This window comes from Drosophila novamexicana, unplaced genomic scaffold (genome assembly GCF_003285875.2).
Source record: "Drosophila novamexicana strain 15010-1031.04,08,12 unplaced genomic scaffold, DnovRS2.1 tig00004549-arrow-arrow-pilon, whole genome shotgun sequence".
Classification (NCBI taxonomy): domain Eukaryota; kingdom Metazoa; phylum Arthropoda; class Insecta; order Diptera; family Drosophilidae; genus Drosophila; species Drosophila novamexicana.
Window position 1 is genome coordinate 477450 of NW_020825047.1, and position 24837 is coordinate 502286.

At 40.4% G+C, this 24837-nt stretch overlaps 3 protein-coding genes across 7 annotated transcripts in view; 1 reads left to right on the forward strand and 2 right to left on the reverse strand.

The window, feature by feature from the left end:
- LOC115769278 (voltage-dependent calcium channel subunit alpha-2/delta-3) overlaps positions 1–15786 on the forward strand; it is a 69339-nt gene extending 53553 nt beyond the window's left edge. Inside the window, exons 1-12 of one of the 5 annotated variants that reach the window (XM_030714001.1) lie at positions 4257–4720; positions 10871–11212; positions 11285–12200; positions 12260–12436; positions 12496–12573; positions 12635–13011; positions 13099–13250; positions 13314–13819; positions 13882–14124; positions 14498–14591; positions 14662–15086; positions 15157–15786. In XM_030714001.1, coding sequence (XP_030569861.1) covers positions 4554–4720; positions 10871–11212; positions 11285–12200; positions 12260–12436; positions 12496–12573; positions 12635–13011; positions 13099–13250; positions 13314–13819; positions 13882–14124; positions 14498–14591; positions 14662–15086; positions 15157–15270 — 3591 coding nt within the window. In that variant the 5' untranslated portion in view covers positions 4257–4553 and the 3' untranslated portion in view covers positions 15271–15786. Of the gene's footprint in view, positions 1–4256; positions 4721–7911; positions 12201–12259; positions 12437–12495; positions 12574–12634; positions 13012–13098; positions 13251–13313; positions 13820–13881; positions 14125–14497; positions 14592–14661; positions 15087–15156 lie in introns of those variants that run through there. The other 4 variants (XM_030714003.1, XM_030714000.1, XM_030714002.1 and 1 more) reach the window with 4 other exon arrangements.
- Positions 15787–16971: 1185 nt separating this feature from the next.
- On the reverse strand, positions 16972–21550 carry LOC115769291 (DNA mismatch repair protein spellchecker 1). Its single transcript, XM_030714018.1, has 6 exons — positions 21440–21550; positions 21329–21378; positions 20472–21262; positions 19326–20410; positions 19032–19264; positions 16972–18043 (listed from the first exon to the last, which is right to left on the reverse strand). Exons 1-6 carry the CDS (start codon positions 21486–21488, stop codon positions 17495–17497), a joined length of 2757 nt encoding a protein of 918 aa, XP_030569878.1. The 5' UTR covers positions 21489–21550; the 3' UTR covers positions 16972–17494.
- A 510-nt stretch (positions 21551–22060) lies between these two features.
- LOC115769290 (polypeptide N-acetylgalactosaminyltransferase 35A) lies at positions 22061–24296 on the reverse strand. The gene has a single exon (XM_030714017.1). The coding sequence runs from the start codon at positions 24236–24238 to the stop codon at positions 22319–22321; it is 1920 nt and encodes a 639-aa protein (XP_030569877.1). The 5' UTR covers positions 24239–24296; the 3' UTR covers positions 22061–22318.
- Between the last annotated feature and the right edge of the window lie 541 nt (positions 24297–24837).

The following is a 24837-nucleotide window of genomic DNA, read 5'->3' on the forward strand; positions in this document are numbered from 1 at the left end:
ACACAATTTGAGCCGGTTGGGTTATGGGCAACGTATCCTAGCCACATAAATAGATTGAAGAGACTCAAAGGACTCAATTGCAATTCAATGTCAAACGCCTCTTAAAAATTTCACCGAAATTCGTGTTGCAATAAATGTATAAAATATTCATGACAAAAAACTGTCACGAAGGATACACACACCCACGGAAGAAAATCGTCGTGCAATTGGCATCAGCCCAACTGCAAAAATGGCAAATAACAACTGACACGGCTGTCAGGATCTTTACAATTTTTTACCTGCTTTTGCTTTTGTTGCTTTGGCTGTTACATTGGTGACCGTAGTCAAGAGCAGCGAAACAAATAAAAAACAAGTAAGAATTTATATGCTTAAATTGGCAGCCAGCATAAAAAGGCTTAAACAGGATTTCGATATAGATTTTTATCGATTACTTGGAAACGGGGAAAGCTATCGAATATCGGAAACAAACTCGATCTGCGTAGACACTAGGAGGACAGCTACAGCTAAAATCAAGTTTCTAGCACTTATAGGTTCTGAGATCCTTGCGTTCATACATACGGACGGACAGACGGACGGGCGGTCAGACAGACGGACATGGCTAGATAGACTCGGCTATTGATGCTGCCTGTTGCAAACATTTGCACAAATACATTATACCCTTTTTACCCATTTTCAACGGGTTCAGGGTATACAAATAGGTGACTGTTCAGGCATTTGTCTACTCAAACACAGGGTGTTTCATTTTGAAGGATGAGTAGTAAAGTCCGTCTTGAAAGTCTCAACTAAACCCTTTTTTTATAGGTATACTCGAGCTTAAAATTCCCTTCCCAGAGTTCATCTTATTCAATACATTTTGCAATATACAATTTTGTATTTGGTTAATTTGTAGTTTAAATGTTAAACATCTCGTTGTGTTAAAGAATTTCCGTAGGAACACCCTCTGCTCTGCCGGACTCTAAGTCCTGTTTGCTGTTTTCAATTTTATTGTTGTTTCATTTTCTTTATTATCAATTCGATTTTTCCTTTTATTCCTTTTAAGCATGGTTGGAAAAAGACAAACGCAAGTTGCTGCAAAATAATGTCGTGGATTGCCCCAAGGGAAGCGAATAAGTCAAATACAAAAAAGCAGCTGGAAAAAGTTTTCAATTGCTAAAACTTTATGAAATGCCTCGAGGCGTTCCATTCGATCGGTTTTGCCTATTCCGCGCTGTCAATTATAGAACTTGCTTTTTCCACTTTTTCACATGAGTAGTTGAGCCATATTATTTGGTTGGCTGTCACTAATTAGGAATTTAGTTAACTCGGCGGTTAGTTATTGAAGTGTAATCAGCATCAAAGGATGTCAGTTACACGCACCGCGCCGCTAAGTGCGGTACACTTATGTCTGGCAGTCTTATCACTTGTGGCCCATAAATTCCATGCAAATGAAATGCACACGGGCCAAATTTATAGGCGCACAAGAGCTCAAGCGCGAGGCGTTTGCCTTCGTGACACGGCCGCCAAAAGGTTTCAGGACATGTCAGGCCCCAACAAACACACACACATACAAGCCATTACAAATACTTGCGCAACTTTGCGGTAGTTGCGTGTTTGCCATCTGCCGCAAATTATGCTCATTATCATGTAGAGCGGGTCGTGCGCTCGGGCTGCCCTGAAAAGTATGCTATGCGAAATAAAAATGCCAGCTCGTAATTAAGCCGACTTCAGTACAAGAAAACGCATGCGAGAAACAATATGTGAATGCCGAATATTTAATATGCTTGCATATGCACGTAATTTTAATTGCTTCTGCGAAGCTATACAAAAATTTCCAATATAAATATTTGAGTATTTTGTATAAATGTTGTATTTTTATAAAATGTTGGTGTCTATATGGATTATATATGTATGTATGTCAAATTGAACGCCTTTAGGAATACAAATAAATATAAACCCTTTCTTAGCATAATAAACACAGCTGTTAATACTGCTTCATTAAATAGACATCTGCTGCACGCTTTACTTTTTTTTGTAACCCAACGCTTGCAATTCTCAACAAGTAAACGCTTCAGAAGGGAATAGAGGCATTGGTAGAGTTGATAGCAAAGTCTGCTGAATATAGAATCGCGAGGTTCTTGAAGTAGCTTAACAGACGACAACCTGCTCGTTTTTATGCGTGTAAGCCTAGTTTGTTGATAAATATATTTAATATATATATAGCAAACATTAACCTCGTGTCGACCAGCTTAATATTAGCACCTTTTAAGATTATATGCTCGACTACATTCTAGCTTCGAAGAGGTATCCTTTAGTGCATTGCTTCTTTTGGGACAAATTCAAGCTACTCTCTGATATACCCTAACTCATGCCACACACAAGTTGTGCCCGCTCAGCCAACTGCACTAAAAAGTGTCCTTCTTGTTGTGATCCTTGTGCAGATGTTCTTGTTTTTGCTGTTGTTGTGGTGCTTTTAAAAGTAAAACGCTGTTGAGTTCATTAAAAATTTGACTAAGTGCGTTGTCATCATAATTATTATCATCATCATCATGATGATGAACCGTGTGGCTGTCTCACAGCCAGCAGGCCATAGAGGGTTCAGGCACTTGCTTTCCTACATGTCCTTATAGCTGTTATAACAATGTGAGTCGTGACTACGGCAGGCACATACTTGAACTGTATGTGGATGTATAGGTCCATCTGTGTGTGTGTGAACGTGTGCGAATGTGTGTGTGTAAATTGCTTTGCCCGCAAAATTTGTTATTCGTGCTGAGCTCAGCCAAAAATAATATAATTTGCCGCGAATTTGCGCCGAAAATTGCCCGCAGCCTAATTTGGATTTATAAAGCATTAACATCAGGAAACGGGAAAAAAATGAATTATTCATCAAATTAAAAGAGCTTAGCGATAATTCACATCAATGAAAGATACATTTTTTATTAAAAATTGCTATTTTATTGCGGCTTAGGCATTTCCAATAATGCAATATTGTAATTGAAAATGTGTTATGCCCACACTTTCAGGCCAATAAATGGCTATAAATAATTTATTACGACCGGCATTGTTTGAGTCACGGTAATGAAATCACATCCAAATGGTTTCCAACATGCATATGCAGCTCATCAAACATTTATAAAAAATGCTGAAATTCAGATTTATTATTCCATTCAATAAATCGTATTAAAACTGATTCCAATTTGCAAAAGAGATCTTATTCACTGATTTTTCCTTTTTTTTTCTTATAATCAATTTGGTCAATGTTTGAAGGTATTCCGCTTTCTATTAAATAACGAAAAGAATTATTCTATTCAGTTTCTAAGGCATTTCAATATATGATTTCAAATTCTAGGTCTATATTTAAAATAATTTAAATCCCATAAAAGTTGCCAATCGCATTAACACCAAAATCCGACAAAATATAATTTGTCCACGAAATTGGGCCAAATGGAATCATAAGCAAAAATTATGCAAATAATAATAAAAACGACGCATAAAAAATTGTGAAAATAATGTTATAGCCAAGAAAAATATACTTAAGTACCAACACACGCACACACACAGTCACGCTCTCTCTCTCTCTCCCTCGCTCTCTTTCTCTGTAAAGCGGCGCTCCCAAAATTTATTCTCTGTTATGAATATGCGGCGTAAAGCGCAGCAGGCAACAAGAAGAAGAAAATCAAATGGAATGCCATTGTATGAGGTGCTACGAACGGAATCCCTCATGACAAAATCAATAGGATACCAAACAGCTGTGCCGCCGCCTGGCAAATGTAAACGTAAACAAGCAAGCAGAGAAAAACTGAGAGAGCCAGGCAGAGAAATAGAGAGAGAGAGAGAGAGAGAGAGAGAGTGTGTGTGTGCGCGACTATAAATAGGGCAACGTCAGAGAAGGAGACGCGCGCTCTCTCAATCTGTGGCCGAGGCAGCATTCAGTAAATTTTCAGTTTTTCCACTTTAGTCAAACGCAGCTCTTCAACGTTGGCGGTAGCCGAAAATCAAGCGGAAAACTAAACAGGGCGCACACACACACCAACACAACAACACTCACTCAGGCAAATATACAACACACATACACATACACACACACACACACACAAATGCGCGCGTGTACAGCGACAGTGTGCCATATGTGTAATCAAAACGGGCCGCACTAAGAGCAAAAGTTTATATATAGAAAATTGTACGCACAGCTGAGGGAAAAATATAAATTCGTTGTGTAGCTGAAAATAAATTTAACGAAAACTACGAACAACAATTTATACAAATTCTAACTTGATTTTGCATTTCAATACATTTTTTTTCTTCGTTCTCTTGTTACTTGTTTGCAATAACTCAAATATTACGCATACGCCGCGTGTGGTGAAATATAACTGACAAGAAAAAACTGTGCGCCTGGCGCCAGCGTCAGCGTCAGCGCCGCTGCTGACGTCGCGACTCCACCCAAAATTGTGTACAAACTTTGGGAGCAAACATAATTTTGGTCAAATGCATTGTGCACTGGATAAGTGAAATATAAGTGCGTGTGTCTAGGTTAACACAATAAATAAAATAAAAACAGATTGAAAAATGCTAGCAAAATGTTTGGTACATGCAAAAAGTTGATGACACATTTTGCTGTCATTTTGACCGCATTTCTTGCCGCCCAGCCGCTGTTGTTGTTGCTGATCTGCGGTCCGCCAGCGACGCCGCATGGCGGCCCCGCCTCCACCACATTTCTGGTGCATGCCTCCGCCGCGGACGAAGCGTAAGTTTTCAAAAATTTTAAGCTACCAAAACGCAAAAAAAAAACATATTTATGGAAACTTGAGTTTGTTTTTCGGCTTCCATGAAAATGTTTTTTGGCGCCCATTAAAGGGCGTGTTCCCATCATCATCATCCAAGAGCATGTCCTCGGCCCCTCTTCCACAACGCGTTGTCGACGTCGCTCGTTAATTTTTCGTGCGTTTTATGCTAATTTATTTTGGCATTTGCCATCGTCCCTCACTTTTCTTATCGAATGCCCTGCGAATCGTGCGTTCGGCATGTGAGCTATAATTATGTGCAGGGTATGCGTAGCAAATCATTTGCAACTTTGCTGTTCGAAATGTTCTCAGACATTTGGTTGTATTCAAATGTAGTGCAGTTTGTTTTAAGGAAATTTTCAGGCACAGCCAACTTAACGCATGCAATTTCGTGCTGCCAGATCGCTTTAAACTTGAAAGCTAAAAAAGGCAATTAAGCTGGTGATCAAAACTTTAATTGCTTTAATTGCCAAAGTTTGACTCTGGCTCCTATTTGTCGATTGATTTAAATGCATATAGTTGACAGTAATTATGAGTAGGGTATGCGTAGCAAATCATTTGCAACTTTGCTGTTCGAAATGTTCGTTTCCCAGACATTTACTTGTACTCAAATGTAGTGCAGTTTGCTTTAAGAAAATATCCAAGCACAGCCAATTTAACGCATGCAATTTCGTGCTGCCAGATCGCTTAAGGTTTGACAGCTTAATTGAAATTAAGCTGCTGATCAAGACTTTAATTGTTTAAAAAAAAAACAAAAAAAAAATGGTACACTGTAACTCCTGTTTGTCAATTGAATTATTGAATTGCCAATTAAACTCATATAGTTAACATCTACCAGCTATTGTTCCGAACTATATACAGCCTTATTATATGAAAGCTCACAATTTCTTAGGGGGATTTCGCTTCAATAATAAACAAGTATTTCAAACGAATATTTACCGATTAAGTCTTAGGATCAGTACGTCTATACGCCTTTTAAACTACATACACAAACATTAAGTCAATCAATTTCTCCATAACTTTACCTAATTTATCTATACATAATTTGTACATCTTTGTTATTAATTTGTGCTTTCTTTACTTTGGCTAGCAAGAATTTTGTGTGCTGTAAAGTTGTATTATTTTTAGTCAGCTTTAAGATTATATATTTATTTCTACCGATAGCAAAATATTTAGTTAAAAGCATGTTACATGGATAAAGTTATTATTAGAAATATAAGCCATAAGACAATTGTTTGGTATTTGTTGCCCAGCTTGAATCAGCTTTTGCAAGTAAAAACAGAGAGGATGTATAGAGAGAGGATGTATATAAGGATCATATTCGAACTCGTATATGCCAAGCTTGATTAAAATTTCTTAAACAACAAAAAGTGTAGTATAAGAACGTATAAGAACTAACTTATTGGCCAATTGCTTATATGATAGTTATATGTAATAATAATCCCAATCGGACATAACAGAAAGAAGTTAAAATTTTATAATTATAGCTTTTGAACTGAGCCATAAAAGCAGTAAGAAGGACATGGTAATGGAATTAAAATATAATTTATAGGTTCTTTTCAGGTGTTGCTCATTTCATGCCAAATTTGTAATTACCAATACAATAACATATACAAAATAACAACTACTCACGCGTAGAAAATCAATAAGTTAATAAAAAAATTTGAACTTTGCACTATAAATATTGTCATGAGCTAAAATCGCAGCCCTAACCTTTTAAGCTTAATCTTGCATTTCTACTACTAAATCAAAGCTTAAGCTGAATGTTTAATGCTTACAATTGTACTTAGTTTAGTTGAACAAAATTCGAGGCGTCTTTTAGGAAATTGAAGAACGTAGAATCTGTTTCCAATCTCAGGTTGTATGCATCTAGTATTGTTTTAGTTTTAGGACATAACAGCTTATCATATCTAAAACATAATATAATCGCTTAAAACTATATATAATAAATATATAACTCGTATCCTTCTGGTAGTTTAAACGCGACTTTTAGCTATCAGATGTTAACTAGCTTGACTTAAACATTGTGCGTAGCGTATTGGTCGGTCGTCGGGGCTTAATTGTAATATTCTCAGTGTTCTTTTTTCCTGCCTTTTGCCCGTTGCGTGTTTACGCGTTTTGTCTTTTGTTTCGAATTTTCATTTTAGCGCTCGCGTGTGTGTATATACGTGCATGTGTGTGTGTGTGTGTGCGTCAGCGTATTTGCTCACAAATTCAGCTGCCGCTGCCGACAACGGCGACGACCTTTTTGCTACTTATTTCGCCTGTTTTTTTTTTCGAGGCACACTTTTCATAAGTCACATAAAAGAATTATTTGTCTGACATGTTGACTTGGGGCCACAGCAGGTACTACAGACGTCGTCTATTTACGCGTAATGCATATTTTATTGGGCAATTGGTAGGGCTGCTGAAAGTCAACGTTCTATTAATTTAACGCCGAGGAATGTTTACCTGCGACTGGGTAAACGGCCAAGTAAATACAATTAGCGAATGTAATTAAATCAAATGGTAAATGGAATATCTAATTAACAGTGCTCAGATATTACACTTTGACATGCACTGAGACCAAAGCCCCAGCCGGACAATCCTTCGTTTTTTTTAATAAATTTCAAAGCAACGCCCAGAAAACGAATTAAAATGTACTTAATATTTGGGAATTTATGCATTTAGCCAGATTATTAATAAAAATTTGTGGGGAGTGCTGCGGAGCTGCCGAATTCTCTATGATATCATCATTTTTAATACGAGATATATTCAGAAAAGATATATATATATTGTATTTGTATATAACAATGCGCTTGTGTTTTTGTTATTATTTCGAAGCGTTCAAAGTTGCTTTTATGAAATAAAATAAAATACTTTATTTAATAAGCTTTACCAATATCCGAAAATATTCCGATTTGCGCAAATAAATATATATTAACATACATAGATATGGGCTATTCCAGGGTCACGTATTTGATAGTCGTGAATGGAAAGCACAATTGCTTGATTTTCGGAATGAACTTAAGTAGCCCCATTTATTTTACAAGATTGTAAAAGGTGTAAAAGCTATCGAAATTTGGCTCTTATGTTTTTATATCAGAGTTTATCCGTGTTGTCTCCCACGCTTAAACATGTTGAGAATTATATTATCTATGAAAATTAATTAATATATTCCGTTAAGTAAAATAATTTAAGTTCAAATAGAATGTCATGCTATCGAAATTTGGCTCTTATATTTTTATATCAGAGTTTATCAGTGTTGTCTTCCACGCTTATGTTGAGAATTATATTATCTAAGAAAACGACTTAATATATGCCGTTAAGTCACACAATTTAAGTTCAAATAGAATGTCATGCAGAAAAACACTTTAAAGACAACAAAATAAGAACAAACTGGCAAAATACTTTATAATTTATGATCGTGGCATATCTAATACAACATTTTATGCGATTTTTTCGCTCTGGCGCACTGCGCACATTAATAGACAATGGCCATAAGGCAAGCGCACATAAAAAATCAATGTAAATTGTAAGAAAAACCAAAAATAATCATTAAAAGAGAAAAAAGAAAATAAATACACAGTATACAAAGGCAAAAACTTGGCAACTCACAAGCACCCACGTCCACACCCACGAGCCAGCCAGTCCGATATTAAGTGTAGATAAGAACAGAACCCATTCAAAAAACAATGTGAGAGGAGCAGACGATGTGGGTGCCCCACAAAGGAATGTTGCAAATTTAATTGAACAACTTCAAAATGAAACAAAAAGCTCGTAACTACAACAACAGCAACAATTAAACTTGAGCAGAGGCGGCACTTAAGCACAGTCAAATAATTGTGTCAAAGGCAAAGCGGCAACTACAAGAGCATCAGGGCAAACCGAAAGAGAAAGAGAGCGAAGAAAGCGGTACAATTGTCAAATCTCATGCGAGATATAGGTTTGAGAACATACACTATGAGCAGGTGTGTCAGATAGCGTACACTACGACTTTGTACTGATCTAAAGTAATTATCCTTCAAATATATACAAAAAAACTATTGCAGAACGCCTCTCTATGCGATTTTCATGAATGTTACCTAACTACTATCACGGGTTAGCTGCAGTTCATTTGTAATTGGAATATTTTTTTGAAATAAGTTGCACATATTTTTATCTCTCTTTGCCTCTATCAGTTGCTCTTTTTTATATAGCTCATTTTACGCTCGCACAGTTCTCATTATCTGTTGTTGCTCTAGCTCTCTCTTACTGTTTCTATAGCTCGCTTTTCCGGCTTTCATCTGTCTCTCTAAGAACTATCATTTATTATTCCTTTCGATCAGTTCCCTTTCTAAATTTTTACCTTTCTTTCTCTCTTTCTTTTACTTTCGCAGCCGTGATTATCGCCTAATAATTTATTCATTTCCTCCTTACTCGCTCGGCGTGTACCACCTCTCCCTCTTTCTCTACATCTTTCTCCTTTTCCGACTGAAGCACCTCTTTCCGTACCTCCTACTATATCCATACCTTCCTCCCTATCTCTTTTAATCACTCTCTCTTCCTCTCTCACTCTCCTACTTCTCTCTATCTCAAATTCTCTTGACTCTCTTTCCATACTCTCTATATGTTGTATTTTACCTTCCTTTCTTACTTCCTTATTTTTATATCCATTACTAGTCAATTATATCTATTATATGCACATGTTATTTCTCAATCCCCAAGCACATTCTCTCATTGGCTACTCTCTTTTATTATTTTCCTTGAAATTCATTTTATCAGTCGGTGTACAATTCGGGGACAAACTAATCGGATCACACTATTGTTATATATGTTTCTCTTTACTTCTCTTTCTTGCTTCTTTTTGTCTCTTACTCGGTCTTTCTCATTTCCTTTCTCTTATTCTTCTTTACTTACCAACTCTCTCTCTCTTTTTGTCATACTTGAGCTCTTTTTAGCATCTTTCTCTTACTTTCATTTAGTCGCTCACGTCTTCCTTTTTAATATCGCCTTACTATGTGATTTTCATTAATTTTAGGTAGTAAAGTATTTAATATCACAATAGTGATAGTTTTAACTTATAAATATGGCATAGATAATTAATGAGGGGACATTTAAGATATGGCTTCTATATGCTTTTAAATGTGAATTTTTTAATGTATATCGTATGTAAATAACGACTTGTATTTAAGTTAGTCGCGTGGAAAACGTATTTTAAGTAGCTCATAATTAATTGTAACAAAAGTAAATGTTTAACAACTATAAATAAATATATGATCATTTTATAGATCTAGACCGATTTTTTATATACGTAATTCATTGTAGCAGTAGTTATTGCTGGCCGTAACTAACATAATTGTTTTTATAGCGCACTCTTTAATTTAAGAGCATCATTTTTTTAAGAGTATTTCAAAATGAAGAGTTTCATGAACAACCTGCGCGCGCATTATCTAGGCACTTGTTGATTTCTCACACACACACATACGCAAAAGTCGCACACACACTTAAGCAATGCCCAAGCACAGCTGTTTCTGCTCGCTGCCTGCGTCACGGCGCTGCAGCGCTGCTGCTTAGACTGTTTTTGGTTTGGCTAGTTTCTTTGCCGCACACAGCCACACACACACACACACACACACACACACACACACACACACACACACGCGCACACATGCACACCTTTTGGCCGTGCTCGTTACCAACACACTCTTGTGAGACATTTGCGCTAATTTAATTAGAGGCCTCGTTTTACTTGCAAGTCGACAGGTGGTTGACATTTCTATACGGGGCAGCTGTGACGTTGCCATTTCGCGTTGCCAGATTGCTGGCGAGTTAACAGGAACTGGTATAGGACAAACCTAATTGGAACTTTTGAGAAATTGGAAAGATATAGAAATTTAAATTAGTTCATTTTGGATTCTCAGCTACAAAAGTGCGGATGGGTCGAAAAAAGAGTTCTAGTTGTTTTTGTAACTTCAATTTAATATAACCAGACTCTTGCCAACATCTGGCAAATATGTATATAGTGGAATCACTTCCTTCATTTTGCTAGGCACTCATTTCGACTGGTTCTTGAACAATTCATAAACCTATCAATGCACAGAGATTTTTGACTTAGTTTTCTAATGCAATTCAACTTAATTTTTGGTTTTCAGCGTTGGCAAATGGGCAACCCAATTTGGAGACGAGCTATTTCTGCTGGCCCAAAAGATAACCAAATCGCAGCAGATCAAAGAGAAATATAAAGGGTACAATGCACGCGTGGAACTAAAAAATGGCTCTGAACTGATCAAATCTATCACAGCGAATGTGGGCAAAATGCTGGCACGAAAAATGGACGCAGTGCGCTGCATACAGGAGAAGGCGGAGAGTGTTAACGAGAACTTTGAGTTCAATCAGACATATGCTGAGGCGAACTTCACCTACTACTCCAGCAAGTACTCGGCATTCAATGGTAACAGCTCGGAGCAGTTGGCGCCCAATGAGGAAGGATATGCGTATATGTATCGCGATATGATGCTAAATCCGGACACTCATTTCTACAATATATCCGTAGATACGGAGCACAGTTCGGTGCATGTGCCCTCGAACGTGTGGGATCGTGCGCCGCATGTACTTAAGACAATACAATGGTCGGAGCAGCTGGATGAGGTGTTCCGACAGAACTATCAGTCCGATCCAGCATTATCCTGGCAATACTTTGGCTCCGATACGGGCATATTGCGTCACTATCCCGCCGCACAGTGGTCAGACTCGCGCGCAAATAAACTGGATGCGGATACCTATGATTGTCGCAAACGTTCCTGGTACATTGAAACGGCCACATGCTCCAAGGATATTGTCATATTGCTGGATCACTCGGGCTCGATGACTGGTCATCGCCATCATGTGGCCAAGTTCACCATACGCAGCATATTGGACACGTTCTCCAACAACGATTTCTTCACAATTTTTCGGTATTCCAGCGAGGTGCAGGGCATTATTCCCTGCTTCAAGGACGCTCTGGTGCAAGCCACACCAGAAAACATTGATGTCTTCAACTCGGCCATTGCCGAACTGGAAGATCCCGAGGGCTATGCGAATCTAACGCTGGCCTACGAGCACGCTTTTCAAATTCTACGCAATTATTATATAAATCGTCGCTGCAATGAAACCTCCACCTGCAACCAGGCTATTATGCTGGTCACTGACGGCGTTGCCGGCAATACCACCGATGTCTTTGAAAAGTACAACTGGGGTGATGGAGAGAACGGCACCTCGCGCATGAATGTGCGCATCTTTACGTATCTGTTGGGCAAGGAGGTGACCAAGGTACGCGAGATACAATGGATGGCCTGTCTGAATCGTGGCTACTATTCGCATGTCCAGACGCTCGACGAGGTACACGAGGAGGTGCTCAAGTATGTCGATGTTATAGCCACGCCCCTGGTGCTGCAGAATGAACAGCATCCGCCTACTTGGACGCATGCTTTTACAGACAAAACGGTTGGTTTGGTTCTCTCGTAGATGCCCAAAACCTATATCTGAATCTTCCATTCTTGCAGTATGATCCCATGAATAGCACGGAACGGCGACCACGTCTCATGATAGCGGTGGGCGTGCCCGCCTTTGATCGTTCCTATCTCCATGAGAACAGCACAAGGAGACGCGCTCGTCTACTGGGCGTGGCCGGAACGGATTTGCCAGTCGAGGATATCGACAAGCTAACCCTGCCCTATAAGGTAAGAGCTACTTGGGAATCCTATGAGAATGTATTGAATGAGCTGACCAATTCTTACAGTTGGGCGTAAATGGTTACTCCTTTGTGGTTTCCAACAATGGCTACATGCTGCTGCATCCGGATCTGCGACCCATTGGCGTAAGCAAAATACTTTTAACTAACCGGAAAATTGTAATTATCTATAATCCCTGCTCTTCAGTCCAATGGCAAAATGAATCCCAACTATAACAGCATTGATTTTACCGAAGTAGAGCATTTGTTTGAGGATCAGAATCCGCGCGAGCCTGGACAATCCATATTAAACCTACGCAGCGCTATGGTGCATCATGAGGCCAACGAGTTTAGGGATATTCCGGTTAAGTTCCATTATGATAAAATGCGTCGCGTCTCGGAAGAGAAACAGGATTATTTCTTTGCGCCGCTGCCCAATACCCCATTTACTCTGGGCATTGTAATGCCCAGCGAGTATGGCAAGACTTGGATCAAGGTGGGCGATGAGGTGGACAAGAACAAACACATGAAGGTTAACATATCGGAGTTCTTCATTGGCGAAAACTGGAAAGTGCATCCCGATTGGTATGTGGAAGATTGTTTTACCCTAGTCAGGCATTTTCGACTAACGCGCTGTTGATTCCCTATTCCTATCCCAAACAATTTTTCTAGGGTCTACTGCAAGTATCACTATCTTGAGGGTCACGAATTCAAGACGCCTGAAGCGGAACTGCGCGAGTTTCTGGAAAAGATGATGAAACCCGACTGGAAGTGGCCAGAGCAATATGCCGAAGATGAGTCCGATTGGGATGACAAAGATGATTGTGAGTATTCCATAGCAGCACCAAACCACAACCAACGCCAGTTAATCTCCCTTTCAATCGCAGTAAATTGCGGTCGCAAAACGCTCGGCGATGATGCCTACTATTGCAACAAGGAGCTGGTGCACTTGCTCATCTTTGATGCCAAGGTGACCAATTTTAGCTACGGCGAATGGAAGTTCGAGAATGATCAGGAGCGACAGCTAATTGAACGTTTTGGTGCCACACTGCGTTTCGTGGCCACCATGAGTGGCCTGACACGCTGGCAGTTCATCTTTGGCGAGGTGGAAGTGGATACGGATCGGGAATTTGGCGATTATCATACAACAGCCATTGATGAGACCTGGTACAAGAGCGCCATATTGCAGCATCATCAGGAGAACACCGAGAGCTTTGTCTATTCGGTTAAACACTATAACGATCCGCTGGAGGATAGCGAACTCAAGGTAACCGCCTCGCATGCCATCTTTCCACGTGATGGCGGCAAAGAGGCGCCCGCCTGCGTAGTCGGTTTCCAGTTCTCACATGCGCGCATGTGGGAGCGCTTCTTCAACATCACCGCCGTGGATAATGTGAGTGCAGGGAACAAACGCGAATCAATCGGATCTTTACTTTTTTTCTTTTTCACGCACAGTGCAACAATTGCCTGCCCATCTGCACGGATGATGACGTCGACTGTTCGGTCATCGATAACAATGCATACATTGTTGTTGGTCAGAACATAAATACGACGGGCAAATTCTTTGGCGAATTCCATGGCGATGTTATGGCCGCCATGGTCCAGAAAGGCATCTTCAAAAGCATCGAGGTCTATGACTATCAGGGGCTATGCAAAGTAGAGCCAACAACGCCCAGCGATGGACACAGCCTGTTGCATGTGAGTGAGCGGACCACGTAGAAGATTAAATTTTAACTGCTTGAATTCTGATACACGCTTTTTTGAAAAGGCGTAAAGCCCTGTTTCGAAGTCTGTTTCAAACCTACATGAAACCTTTTTGAAACAAGTATGAGACCCGAATCAAACCTTTGTAAAACATGCGTCAATCCCTAGATTCAAACCGGTTTCAAACCTGTTCGAAACCTGTTTCAAACCTATTTCAAACCTGGTTTAAATATGCTTGAGCACAAACCGTTTAATAACTGTTACACCCCTGATGGAAACCACGTCGTGACATCTTAGAGACCATTTTTATAAAAAATATTAATATGTTTATAGCCACATATATATATAACATATAATTATTTTACAGCCGCTACAAGTGCTCGGCCTAGCTTGGAAGTGGTTAATAGCGCAGCTTTTCTGGCACTATCAAAGAGTACAATGGTGGGTGGATGGTGCGCCCTGTAAGTAAATCGTAGCTGGAAAACCAACTTAAATTAATCAGCAAAATGCACATTTTATTTTGTCAATTAGTTATGGAGTATTTGGACAACATTGAGGATGAATATGTGGCTGTGGGCGACAGCAATTCGCCATCAGCAGCCAAGCCCAAAGAGGATGGCGATGATGGTGAGGCCATATTTCAAGAGCCCGAACCGGAGCCCATTTACAAGCCCTGCGATATGCGCTCAACGCTTTACGCGCTGCAACCCTCCGCCCTGGTGGGCATCAATGACTACATAGAGGTGCCATCGACGCGTCCATTTCTGGTAAAAAAGATACCCAACACGAATCTGGTGCTGATGGTGGTCAATGTACTGATGCCATCGCGCAGCGTACGCCTAACCACCGAACCGCAGCGCATAACCAACTACGAAGAGGAGTTTCCCTGCTACAAGCTGAATATGAGTTTCTACGAGCGTCGGCGCATTGAGGAGTGCTACACGAAGCACGAAGATGTGAGTTAACCATTTCAATTTAATACCGAGATTCCATTATATACATATTTATAAATGTTTTTTTTTTTAGGAGGAACTGTTCACCTATTGCGGCAACGCCTCACGGCTGGGCCTGACGCTTCAGCTGCTGCCGCTGACCATACTTTTGATGTTTTACTTGACGCGTTGCTTTATGCGCGTCTAGTTTATACAATATATGTGTATATATAAGCATATATATATATATAATATATACCTATGTACTATTGCGATCTGTTGGTTTTTAGATTGTAAACTATTGTGTAGTACAATTCTAGTCGAATGTTTAACAACAAATAACAGAAACCAACTAAAAAAAACAAAGGCACAATCTTATAAAAAAAAACTTAAAGCAAATTTAGTAACAACAATTTCAACTCTTAGACTTATAAAATACGCCAAACGTTAAGAATAAAAATCGTTTTACTTTACAAACTAAAAAAACATTAGAAATCGTTGCTAAGCAGTCGAAGAAGCAACTCCTAAAATATTTCTAAATTCGTATAATTTCAACCACTTTTTTAGCTCTTACGGCTGTTTATCGAAAACTTTGAATGAAATTTAAGTTTTATACAAAATGCATATAGCTGAGAGGCGCACGTTTCATTAACTATTTTGATGGTTTAAAAATGGTAAAACCTATGCCAAATATTAACTATGTATGTAAACAAAAATAATTCAAATAACAATTATTTTTGTAATTTTATAAAATTAGTTGATTTTTTATAAATGAAAAAATCGAAACACACACAAAAGCACACTATAAACAGACCTACATATAAATATTTCGTCCCTTTTGCCCAACCGAAGAATATATATACTACTTGTATTGAAAGTCTTGCAAAATTCTTTAGCTTTTTCGTATACAATCAGATGGATTTTTTAAATGGTAAAAATCAAAGGATATGTTTAAATATAATATATAAACTAGAATATAAAATATATTTAATGTATTCAATGTTTTTTATAGATATTTGTTAACCGCTATTCAAAGTTTATATATATGATTTTTGTATATGTATTGTAATAATGTACGGGAAGTATTTGTAACGATTTTATTGTATTTTTTAAAACCGTTAAATTTATTTTACGCTCGAAAGCAGACAAGCAGAAAATATGCACTCTAAATTCAAGAAGTTGACTTCGGTTCGCCCGATGCTCTCAATACCCTTGCAGATCTTTAGGCCACACAACTTTAAAATGTCTAGAAGAGTCCAAAAATGGTTTCAAATCATAAACGAAATTAAAATTAAAAAAAAAAGCAAATCTTCACAATTATATTATTTAGCCTATTATTTGAATTCAAGCTATCGAGATATTTTATAATCTGTTGTATTTAGTTCTTAAATTGTATCAAAAAGCTAACAAGACCCGCTGCAGGGGTATTCAAATAGGACCACCTGAAAAGTATGCAATACTTATTTCGAGAACCTCAATTAAGTTGCACAACAAAAAAAAAAAACAAAAACTTCTTATAACTATATCGATTTTTTGGCTAAACAAAATTCAGCGCAACATTTACACGAGCAACAAGAAATTGTAAAACCAAATACAAAAAAAAAAAAAACACAAAAAAAGAAACAAATATTGTTGAAAAAACAACCCAATTGCCTTTGTATCGTATTTCGAAACATTTTATGAATTTATGCATAGAAAAGTAAATTTGATGCAAGTACGAAGTGTGGTGAAATGTTTTTTAAATTCAGTTTCTTATCGAATTTGAAACATTATTGAAATCAAAATGAAGATGGAAATTTTAAAACTAAACAGTTAACTATTAAATGTAATTTACAAAAATAAAAAAAAAAATAAAATAACATAATGAAACCAAAACTAAACTAATTAAATGTTTACGCGTACTAATACGATATTTATTTTTTGGAGTGTTTAAACGTTGTAAAATGTAATAAACTACTAAACTAAATGATGTGCATAAATATAACTGGTAATAATTCGCATGGATTTTTGCAATTCAAAACGAGCGACAACATCGCAATTATTACTATATAATACCAAATGTCCACTAAACTAAAAACCCATTAATAATATTTAATAATAGTAAAATTATTTTTAATTTCATTAGAAAATTCAAATGCATTAGTGCAAAATTCGTATGCAAAAATTTGATGTTTAAAACAGAAACGGTTTAAAACTGATACAATATGAATTAAAAAAAAAAAGAAAAATGAAAAGAGAAGACAGAAAAACAATTTTACAGATAATAAGAAAAAAAGACCAATAAATGTTTAAATAATAAACGTAAGACTCTGGATGGATAGCTCTCGTATGAATACTGTATTACTATAATCTCTAAGCTCTTTTAATATTTTACAGAAACTATTCACTTTAAAAGCGAAAACTTTTCTTTAAATTAGAGTAGCATCTGTGTGCTAAGGCTCGCTGCTGGTTAGCACAGTCTTGAAATAATCGCTGTCCAGCTGTTTAATATCCTTGGCAAACTGTGCCACCAGCTGTGTTAGATCCTCCACATTGATATCCGTATTATTGCCAGCCGTTGATAGCTGTTCTATGGCCACTTGTATCTTATCCAGCAGCGCCTTATCCGCCTCACTCTGCTTGCCCGCATGTTCGTCCTCGAACTCATTGTACACCTCTTGCGCATTTTGTACCACATGCTCCGGAAAATTGGCCAGTCGTGCAACCTGTATGCCAAAGCTCTTCTCCATGACTCCCGGCCGCACCTGATACAGCAGCGTGAAGTTATCCTCATCCGCCACAGCAGCCATATGAACGTTTTTAACTGTTGGTAATGTTTCGGCCAGTTTGGTGATCTCGTGAAAATGTGTTGCAAAGAGCGTAAAGCATTTCGTTTGTTTTGCCAAATGCTCGGCTATCGACCAGGCTATGCCACAGCCCTCATAGGTGGATGTGCCGCGTCCCAGCTCATCGATGATGACCAGTGATTTCTCCGTTGCAGTCTGCGATTTAAAAATTTATAATAAGCTTGCTGGTGTAAAATCTGGCTTTGCCCGTGTGTTCCTAATAATTTTAAGCGATCAGCCGCCCGTAAAGAGTGACATATGCGTCATTAAGCCAGGGACTGCCAACTTCCACACATGGGTAGAATTTTTAGTTATCAAGAAAGAATAAATTCCAAAGCAGCGTTTACATAGATCTTGGAGCTGAGTTTGAATAAATACAACCACACAGGGTGTTGAATTTTTGATGTTGGTAAAAAAAAAATGTCCAGTGAGTGCTTGCAGAAAGCTTGGAGTTGAGTTTTAAGGCAATCGATTCAAGATTTAAAAAAAAAAAGTGGTTCTTCCTGGCGATATGGATATGGTTGTTCTAACACCACAAAGCACAACACAAAAAAAAAACCAACAACACAAGATATACAGTCGACTCTGACTCTTTAGAAGAATACCACAATGCTTGCCTTTACCCAAAAAACAGAACACAATTTAAAAAAAAAAAGTAAGAACTTTGCAGTCGAATGCAACCGACAGAGTTATATTTTCAAAATAATTGAAAACAGGCGATAAGTCTTCATAAACATGCATTTGCGCATCGGAAGTGTCTCTCAAACTGTACCTGAAGGTAATATGAATCGTAGCATATTCTGGGGCGGGAGTAGGCTTCATCTTACGGGGTCGAGAGTGGGCATGGCGGATGGAATTATGACTTTATCTTTGAAAGAGTTGTCTCTAGATCTCAAAGTAAGGAATATTAAGATGTTGACAATTTAATAGGGCAGGAGTGGGCGTGAGGTTAGAGTAAGGACTCGATCTTTAAAGTAGATCATTAACAACCACCTAATTAGGTGTCTTTAGATCTCAAACTGGGGAATACATAGATTGTGGCGCCTAAAGGGGCAGGAAGCGGGCGTGGCAGGAATATTACTATCAAATTTAAATCAGCCGGGCAAAGAATTCAATATTTAAATGGATATATGGTGTTACTTACCCTTATTATGCCCGAGGTTTCAATCATTTCCACCATAAAGGTGCTTAATCCCTTAATTATATTATCACTGGCGCCAACGCGGCCTAGTATGGAGTCCACCATGCTTATGGTAGCCATCCTGCAGGGCACAAAGGCGCCAACATGGGCCATTAGAACAGCTGTGCCCACGGAGCGTATGTACGTGCTTTTGCCGCCCATATTTGGACCGGTTATTATAAACATGTTGCACTTGTCTGTGAAAATACAAATATAACATAAGCAACAATCTTAAATCTTAAAACAAGAAACACGCACCCTTCTCAAAAGCCACGCTATTGGCTATAAAGCTCACGTGCTCCTGCAGTTCCAAGCACGGATGACGCACATCCTCAAGCACCAGCTTGCCAGCACCCTCGGCCAGCATTTTGGGTCGCACATAGGGCGTCGGAGCACAACGTGCGGCTATGGCAAAGCTGACCAGGCAATCCAGCTGGGCGAGCTCATTATTTAGGGAGGTTAGCGGAGCCGCATAACCAACGGCCACTTGGATAATCTCCTCGACAATGGACTGCTGTTGCTCCTCATAGCGTGTGCGGCAGCTGGCGAACTCATCCGCATAGCTCTCCAGCTTGTCGGAGGTGAAACGCACGCCGCCCTTAATTACATCCACAATGCGATAGTTTTTATTCTTGCGCAGCACAGAATCATCTTTGATTGTGGTGCGCAAATGATAGCCCAGCTTGGCCACATTCTCCAACTTGACCATCTTGCCATCCAAATCAAGCTCCTCACAGCACTTGTTTTGCAGACGCTCCATTTTGTTGTACAATTCCGTCATGGTCTGCTGCAGCTCCATGAGGCGATTGTCGAAGGTGCTCTTGACCAAATACTCGCCCTTCTCAATGGACTCAAAATCCACCACTTGCTCGACCATTTGTTTCAGACCAGTTAGATCTTCCAAAAAGCTTTTAAAGGGCGCACAAAGCACGCTCTGCACTGTGCTGTGCTCCAGGCTCAATAACAGCTGAAGAATCTTTGGTGTGCGCAAAATGACCTGATAAATGCGAAATAGATCCTGCAGACTGGCCTTGCGACGCATCAGCTTTTTGGTGAGCATTAGGATATCCGGTATGCGTTTCAAGTAGTCCATACTTAGCGTATCCAATGTCTCTGGTGACTCCAACAGGCACTGCACTATGTTGTGTCGATCGTTGAGTATCTCGGAGCTGCGCAGCGGCTGCTTCACCCACTGCGCCATAAGACGATGGCCCTGTGGCGTTCGGCAATGATCCAGCACGCCCAGAATGCTCTGCCAGCGATACGAAGGCATTGTGGGATGTGTGCCGGGCTTGGGCATTATATTGAGAGCGGCCACAGCGGCCGAATCTAGGTGCACAAAGCTGCAAAAAACGCATAATTTAATAAATATAAATGTATACGGTTTTATTTAACTATACACACCGCTTTAGGTCCAATTGCTTGAGCTCGTAGTGTCCCAAATTTCCGGCATCATTGATCAAATCCAAATATCGGATGGCCACACGCAGCGCCTCGGCGGCCAATTGCATTTGCAGCTCCTTGCGACCATTGGCATCCTCCTGCTGTCCCTTGGCAAAGCGCAGCAGTCGATTCAAGTCCTGCAGCAGATCATTGCGCTCGGCAGCGCTGCCACGCTTGGGCACCGTAATCATTACACCATTGCGTTCCAGCAGCGTCTTGACGGCTGTGTATTCGCCTTCAGCTGACGGCAGCAGGCACTCTTTGGGACCCAGTAGCACCACGGTGGCCTCCAGTTCGGTAAAGAAATCGTCGTCCACAAATTCAAGCAGCTGAAATGAACAATCGTTTTGCTCAACGGCAGCCACGCCCACTCGACGCTGAGTGCCGCCCTCCAGCTTAACCTGCAGCGATATGATGGTATTGCCCACCAGCACCTCCTTGTTGGCAAACAAAATGTCCTCGAACTGTAACAGATTTCCCGGCGAGCCGCGGTATTCCAGCTGCCACTCGGTGCGTCTCACATATACCTCAACTCGCAAATTGCGCACCAATAGCAAATCGCGCACCGCCAGCTCAAAGTTGGCCTTGGACATTGCCACATACTGCAACGTTTCCTGTTTGTCGTCCGGCAGCAGTGGGTGCACATACGCCGTGGATTTGTAGACAATTTTGGCCACCTGTTCGCAGTCATCGCTGCCGTGCACCGTATAGCAATCGGTTTGATCGTAAAAGCGCACTGTCGACCTGGGTTTCTATGGGAAATGTAATCTAATATGTAAATTAACTAAATTCAAACGCAATAAAAATCTGCAACTCACCTCCCCCAGCTTGTTGTGGAACTTGATAAAATTGCGACGTGCATTGGTATCTGTTCAGCAGAGCGTTTTTACATGGTTAAACTGCAAAATGTGTGTTTATTTGATGCTCACCTAAATGCAACACCGGCTCCTGTCTGCTTACTATAGATTTTCCTTCCATTTTATGGCTTTTATCTATATTTTTTCACTTAGTTTTAAACAATTTGCCGATTTACGCGCCACTTTGCAAGAACGACGCGACCAAACTAGTGCTGGCTAACGCCAGAGCAAAAAACAGCTGCAAGCAGTGGAATGACACGTGCTAACATTTCGTCGCACCATGCACCAACACTCAAATTAAACATAGAGTGTCATTCCACCATTCGAGTGAGCGCTATTTTTATTTAATGCTTGCTAAATTTGCAAAAGCATTTTATAAGCTCGACTAAAAATTATTCAATTAAAGAAGAAATCTACGTTAATTTGCAAATTATGTTGCCACAAAACTTTTATAGGAGTTAACAGTTATGTAACTGTTTATTTAAAGTACTGCCACCCTATTAGTATTTTCTTGCTTTATAAATTATAATTTCTTTTTAATAAATTATAAAAGCTTTATTATTACTGAACATGATGATTAAAATAAAATTAATTACATTGCTTCCATACGTTTTGATTTAACAGATATATATATATATATATATATATTTATATATATTTATATATTGAACTTATAGATATCTACATAAATATATTTGAGATATTTTAATAGAATCGTGATTTATATATACTTTCTACAAAACATTTTAATCGTACGTTTACATATGAATACTTTGAATTAATGGATTTGATTTTTCTTGAATTATAGCATTCACCATTGTCATTGATTGTTAAAAAATAACCTTTTGTGCAAAAATACTGACTATTCGAAACTTAATACAGCATTGAAAACAGCTTATACTTAGAGACTAACATCAGTCTAATTATTGCATGACGGACCGACTGCGCCGTTCACAGCTGCTTGTCCGGCTTTGGCTGCTGCTGCTGCTGCTCCTGCTTTAGTAGCACAATGTCCCAGGCGCCGCCCACGCCGTCCGCCTTGGAGCACAGATCCAGGCTGATGGTGGCGCCCTCCTTGGCAGCATCGGCGCGCAGACAGGTGCCCTTGGCCATGTTGTAGACGGGACTGTTGGCATTGCGCGTGTGTCGCCACTGCTGATCGCCCAGCATTTCGTGGCATTTGTTGATGATGACCAGCGTATCCGCTGCCGCCTCAAGGCACAGCAGCTTGTCCAGTATGATCTCCGATTTTTCCGTCTCATACCACATCTGGTTGGGTGCACGCGTTCGGCAGTTTTGCAGAGTCAACGAGCTGCCTTTTTTCCAGAAGCCCTTCACCTTGGGCGCCACCACGGCGGCGCACAGCTGGGTGCCGGACAGGCGCAGCTGGAACGAGTCCAGGTAGTTGCGTTTGCGCGAATGCCAGGGCTGAAAAACAGGCGCCACAGCTGGCTTTTTGGACTCGTCGCCGGGCACACGCAGCTCAGGATAGACATGCTTCAGATACCAGTCGAAGTCCTTGCAATGCAGACGCTCGCGCAGCTGCAGCCGCGCACTGATGTCACCAAAGTCATAATCCTTCGGCACCTTCTCATGCTTCAGATAGTAATCCTTGTACTTGTCCATCCAGACATGGGCCAAACGCAGCGAATTTTTCAACATGGTATTAGCACCATCGGGCGCCGTATAGGGACGTCGCTTCCGGAATATGTGACCAACACGGGAGCAGGGCACAATCTTAATGGCGCCGCCACATTGCCAGACGCGAAACGAGATCTCAATGTTCTCGCCGCCCCAGATATCCATGGCCATGTCGTATTCGCCAATGTGCTGGAAATACAAGCGATTCACTGCGAACAGTCCGCCCGCCATGGTGGGCGATCGAAAGGGACCCTTGAAATCCTCGGGCACCTTCAGCGTGCCCTCGGGCAGATTTTCCCAGCGAAAGTGCAGCCCCCAGTTAAAGCCGCCGCGAACCAGCGGACTGGGAGTGTATTCAAATGTGTCCGCATTGATGAGATCGATCACGGGCACCGCCAGCGTCGCATTCTCTGCGTGAACCAAACGCAGAAGTGGCTCCAGCCATTGGCGATTCACCTCGATGTGCGAGTCCAGAAAAACCAAAACATCGCCGTTGGCATCGCGTGCACCAATAACGCGGGAGCGGATCAGACCCTCGCGCCGATCATTGCGCACATAGCGCAGATTGTCGTACTTGAGACGAGCGTGCAGATCCGCCAACAGATGAAATTCCAGCTCCGGCAAATCGCTGTTGTCGTCCACCAGAATGATCTCCTTTAGCAGATGGCCCGGCGTACGCTCCAGCACGGTTTTAATGGAACGCATCAGCGTCATTTTGTGTTCGTTGTAGAAGCACATAATAACCGACGCCTGTGGCAGCTGTTCCGGCTCCAACGGTTCCTCGCGCTTGCACACCTTGTGCCGTGTATCAGGTATATCCCGGTAGAGACCAATGTTATTCGATACAAGTGCATTGAACGCATGATGTTTGTAGCCAATGTCGCGTATGTACTTGTCCTGCTTGTTACGCACCACGCCCAGCAGCTCGAACTGATCCTGCGCCGCCGCCCCCGCTGACGCAGCGTGTGTGGTGTTTAGCGAGGTGGGCGAACAGCCAACGGTTACCTGTGCCTGATAGCTTAGCTCCGCACGGGGCGTTGCAGAGTTATTAAAGCGCCAGCCAGCCGCCGGAATGGAACCACGCAGATGGTGCATGTAGGCCAACAGCGCCAGCATCCACACGCCCGCAATGAGCAGCGTGCCGAGGGTGCAGGATTTGCATAGCAGACGCTTAATTTGCATCATATGTTGATTAGCTGTTGTATGCTTAACGATTAGCGCAGATTTCATCACAGCGAGGCCAAAAAAACCGGAATTTGTGCCATGTCGTCAACACAACTCTTGCATTACCAGCGCTGCCTTAATTAAATTCAATTAATTTGCATACTTGATATCGATAGTGCGGCTATCGATATCAAGCGTTGCCATCCGTTCGTGCGCCAGCTCGTGAGCGCGCATTCGTTGGTTTTTGATTTGACGGCTATATCAGGTTCCTACCAAATCCTTTTTACGTTATTGCCTATGGGTTTGCGCATATATAAGATTCACAAATATCAGGTCGTCGTTATTTTGGTATCTCTTGGCTTACAAACGCCATCTTAATTAGATTTAATCAATTTGTAACCAGCTTTGACAGCGTTGCCACCTGTTTGTGTGTGCGCACTGTAACCAGAGCCTAAGCGCGCACTCGTTAGTCTTTTGATTTGGAATACGTACTTTTCTTGGGTTTTATAAATATTTTTTCTTTATTACCTATAGCATTTTGTGTTAAATACGTCTTTAATATTCATATAACATTGCTCGCCCAATTATGCACGTTTACAATACACAACATTCAACAAAATGAGCATAAAGGAGTTACAAATTCATATTATAATATATACATATTA

What these genes read in the sequence shown, in the direction of transcription:
- LOC115769290 (XM_030714017.1), bottom strand. Translation starts at nt 24,238, where the DNA reads ATGAAATCTGCGCTAATCGTTAAGCATACAACAGCTAATCAACATATG.
- LOC115769291 (XM_030714018.1), bottom strand. Translation starts at nt 21,488, where the DNA reads ATGGAAGGAAAATCTATAGTAAGCAGACAGGAGCCGGTGTTGCATTTA. An exon ending in TAGCGTGGCTTTTGAGAAGG is followed by an intron (nt 19,265 to 19,325) that starts GTGCGTGTTTCT and finishes GTATTTTCACAG; the next exon opens with ACAAGTGCAACATGTTTATA. An exon ending in AAACCTCGGGCATAATAAGG is followed by an intron (nt 18,044 to 19,031) that starts GTAAGTAACACC and finishes TTTAAATCGCAG; the next exon opens with ACTGCAACGGAGAAATCACT.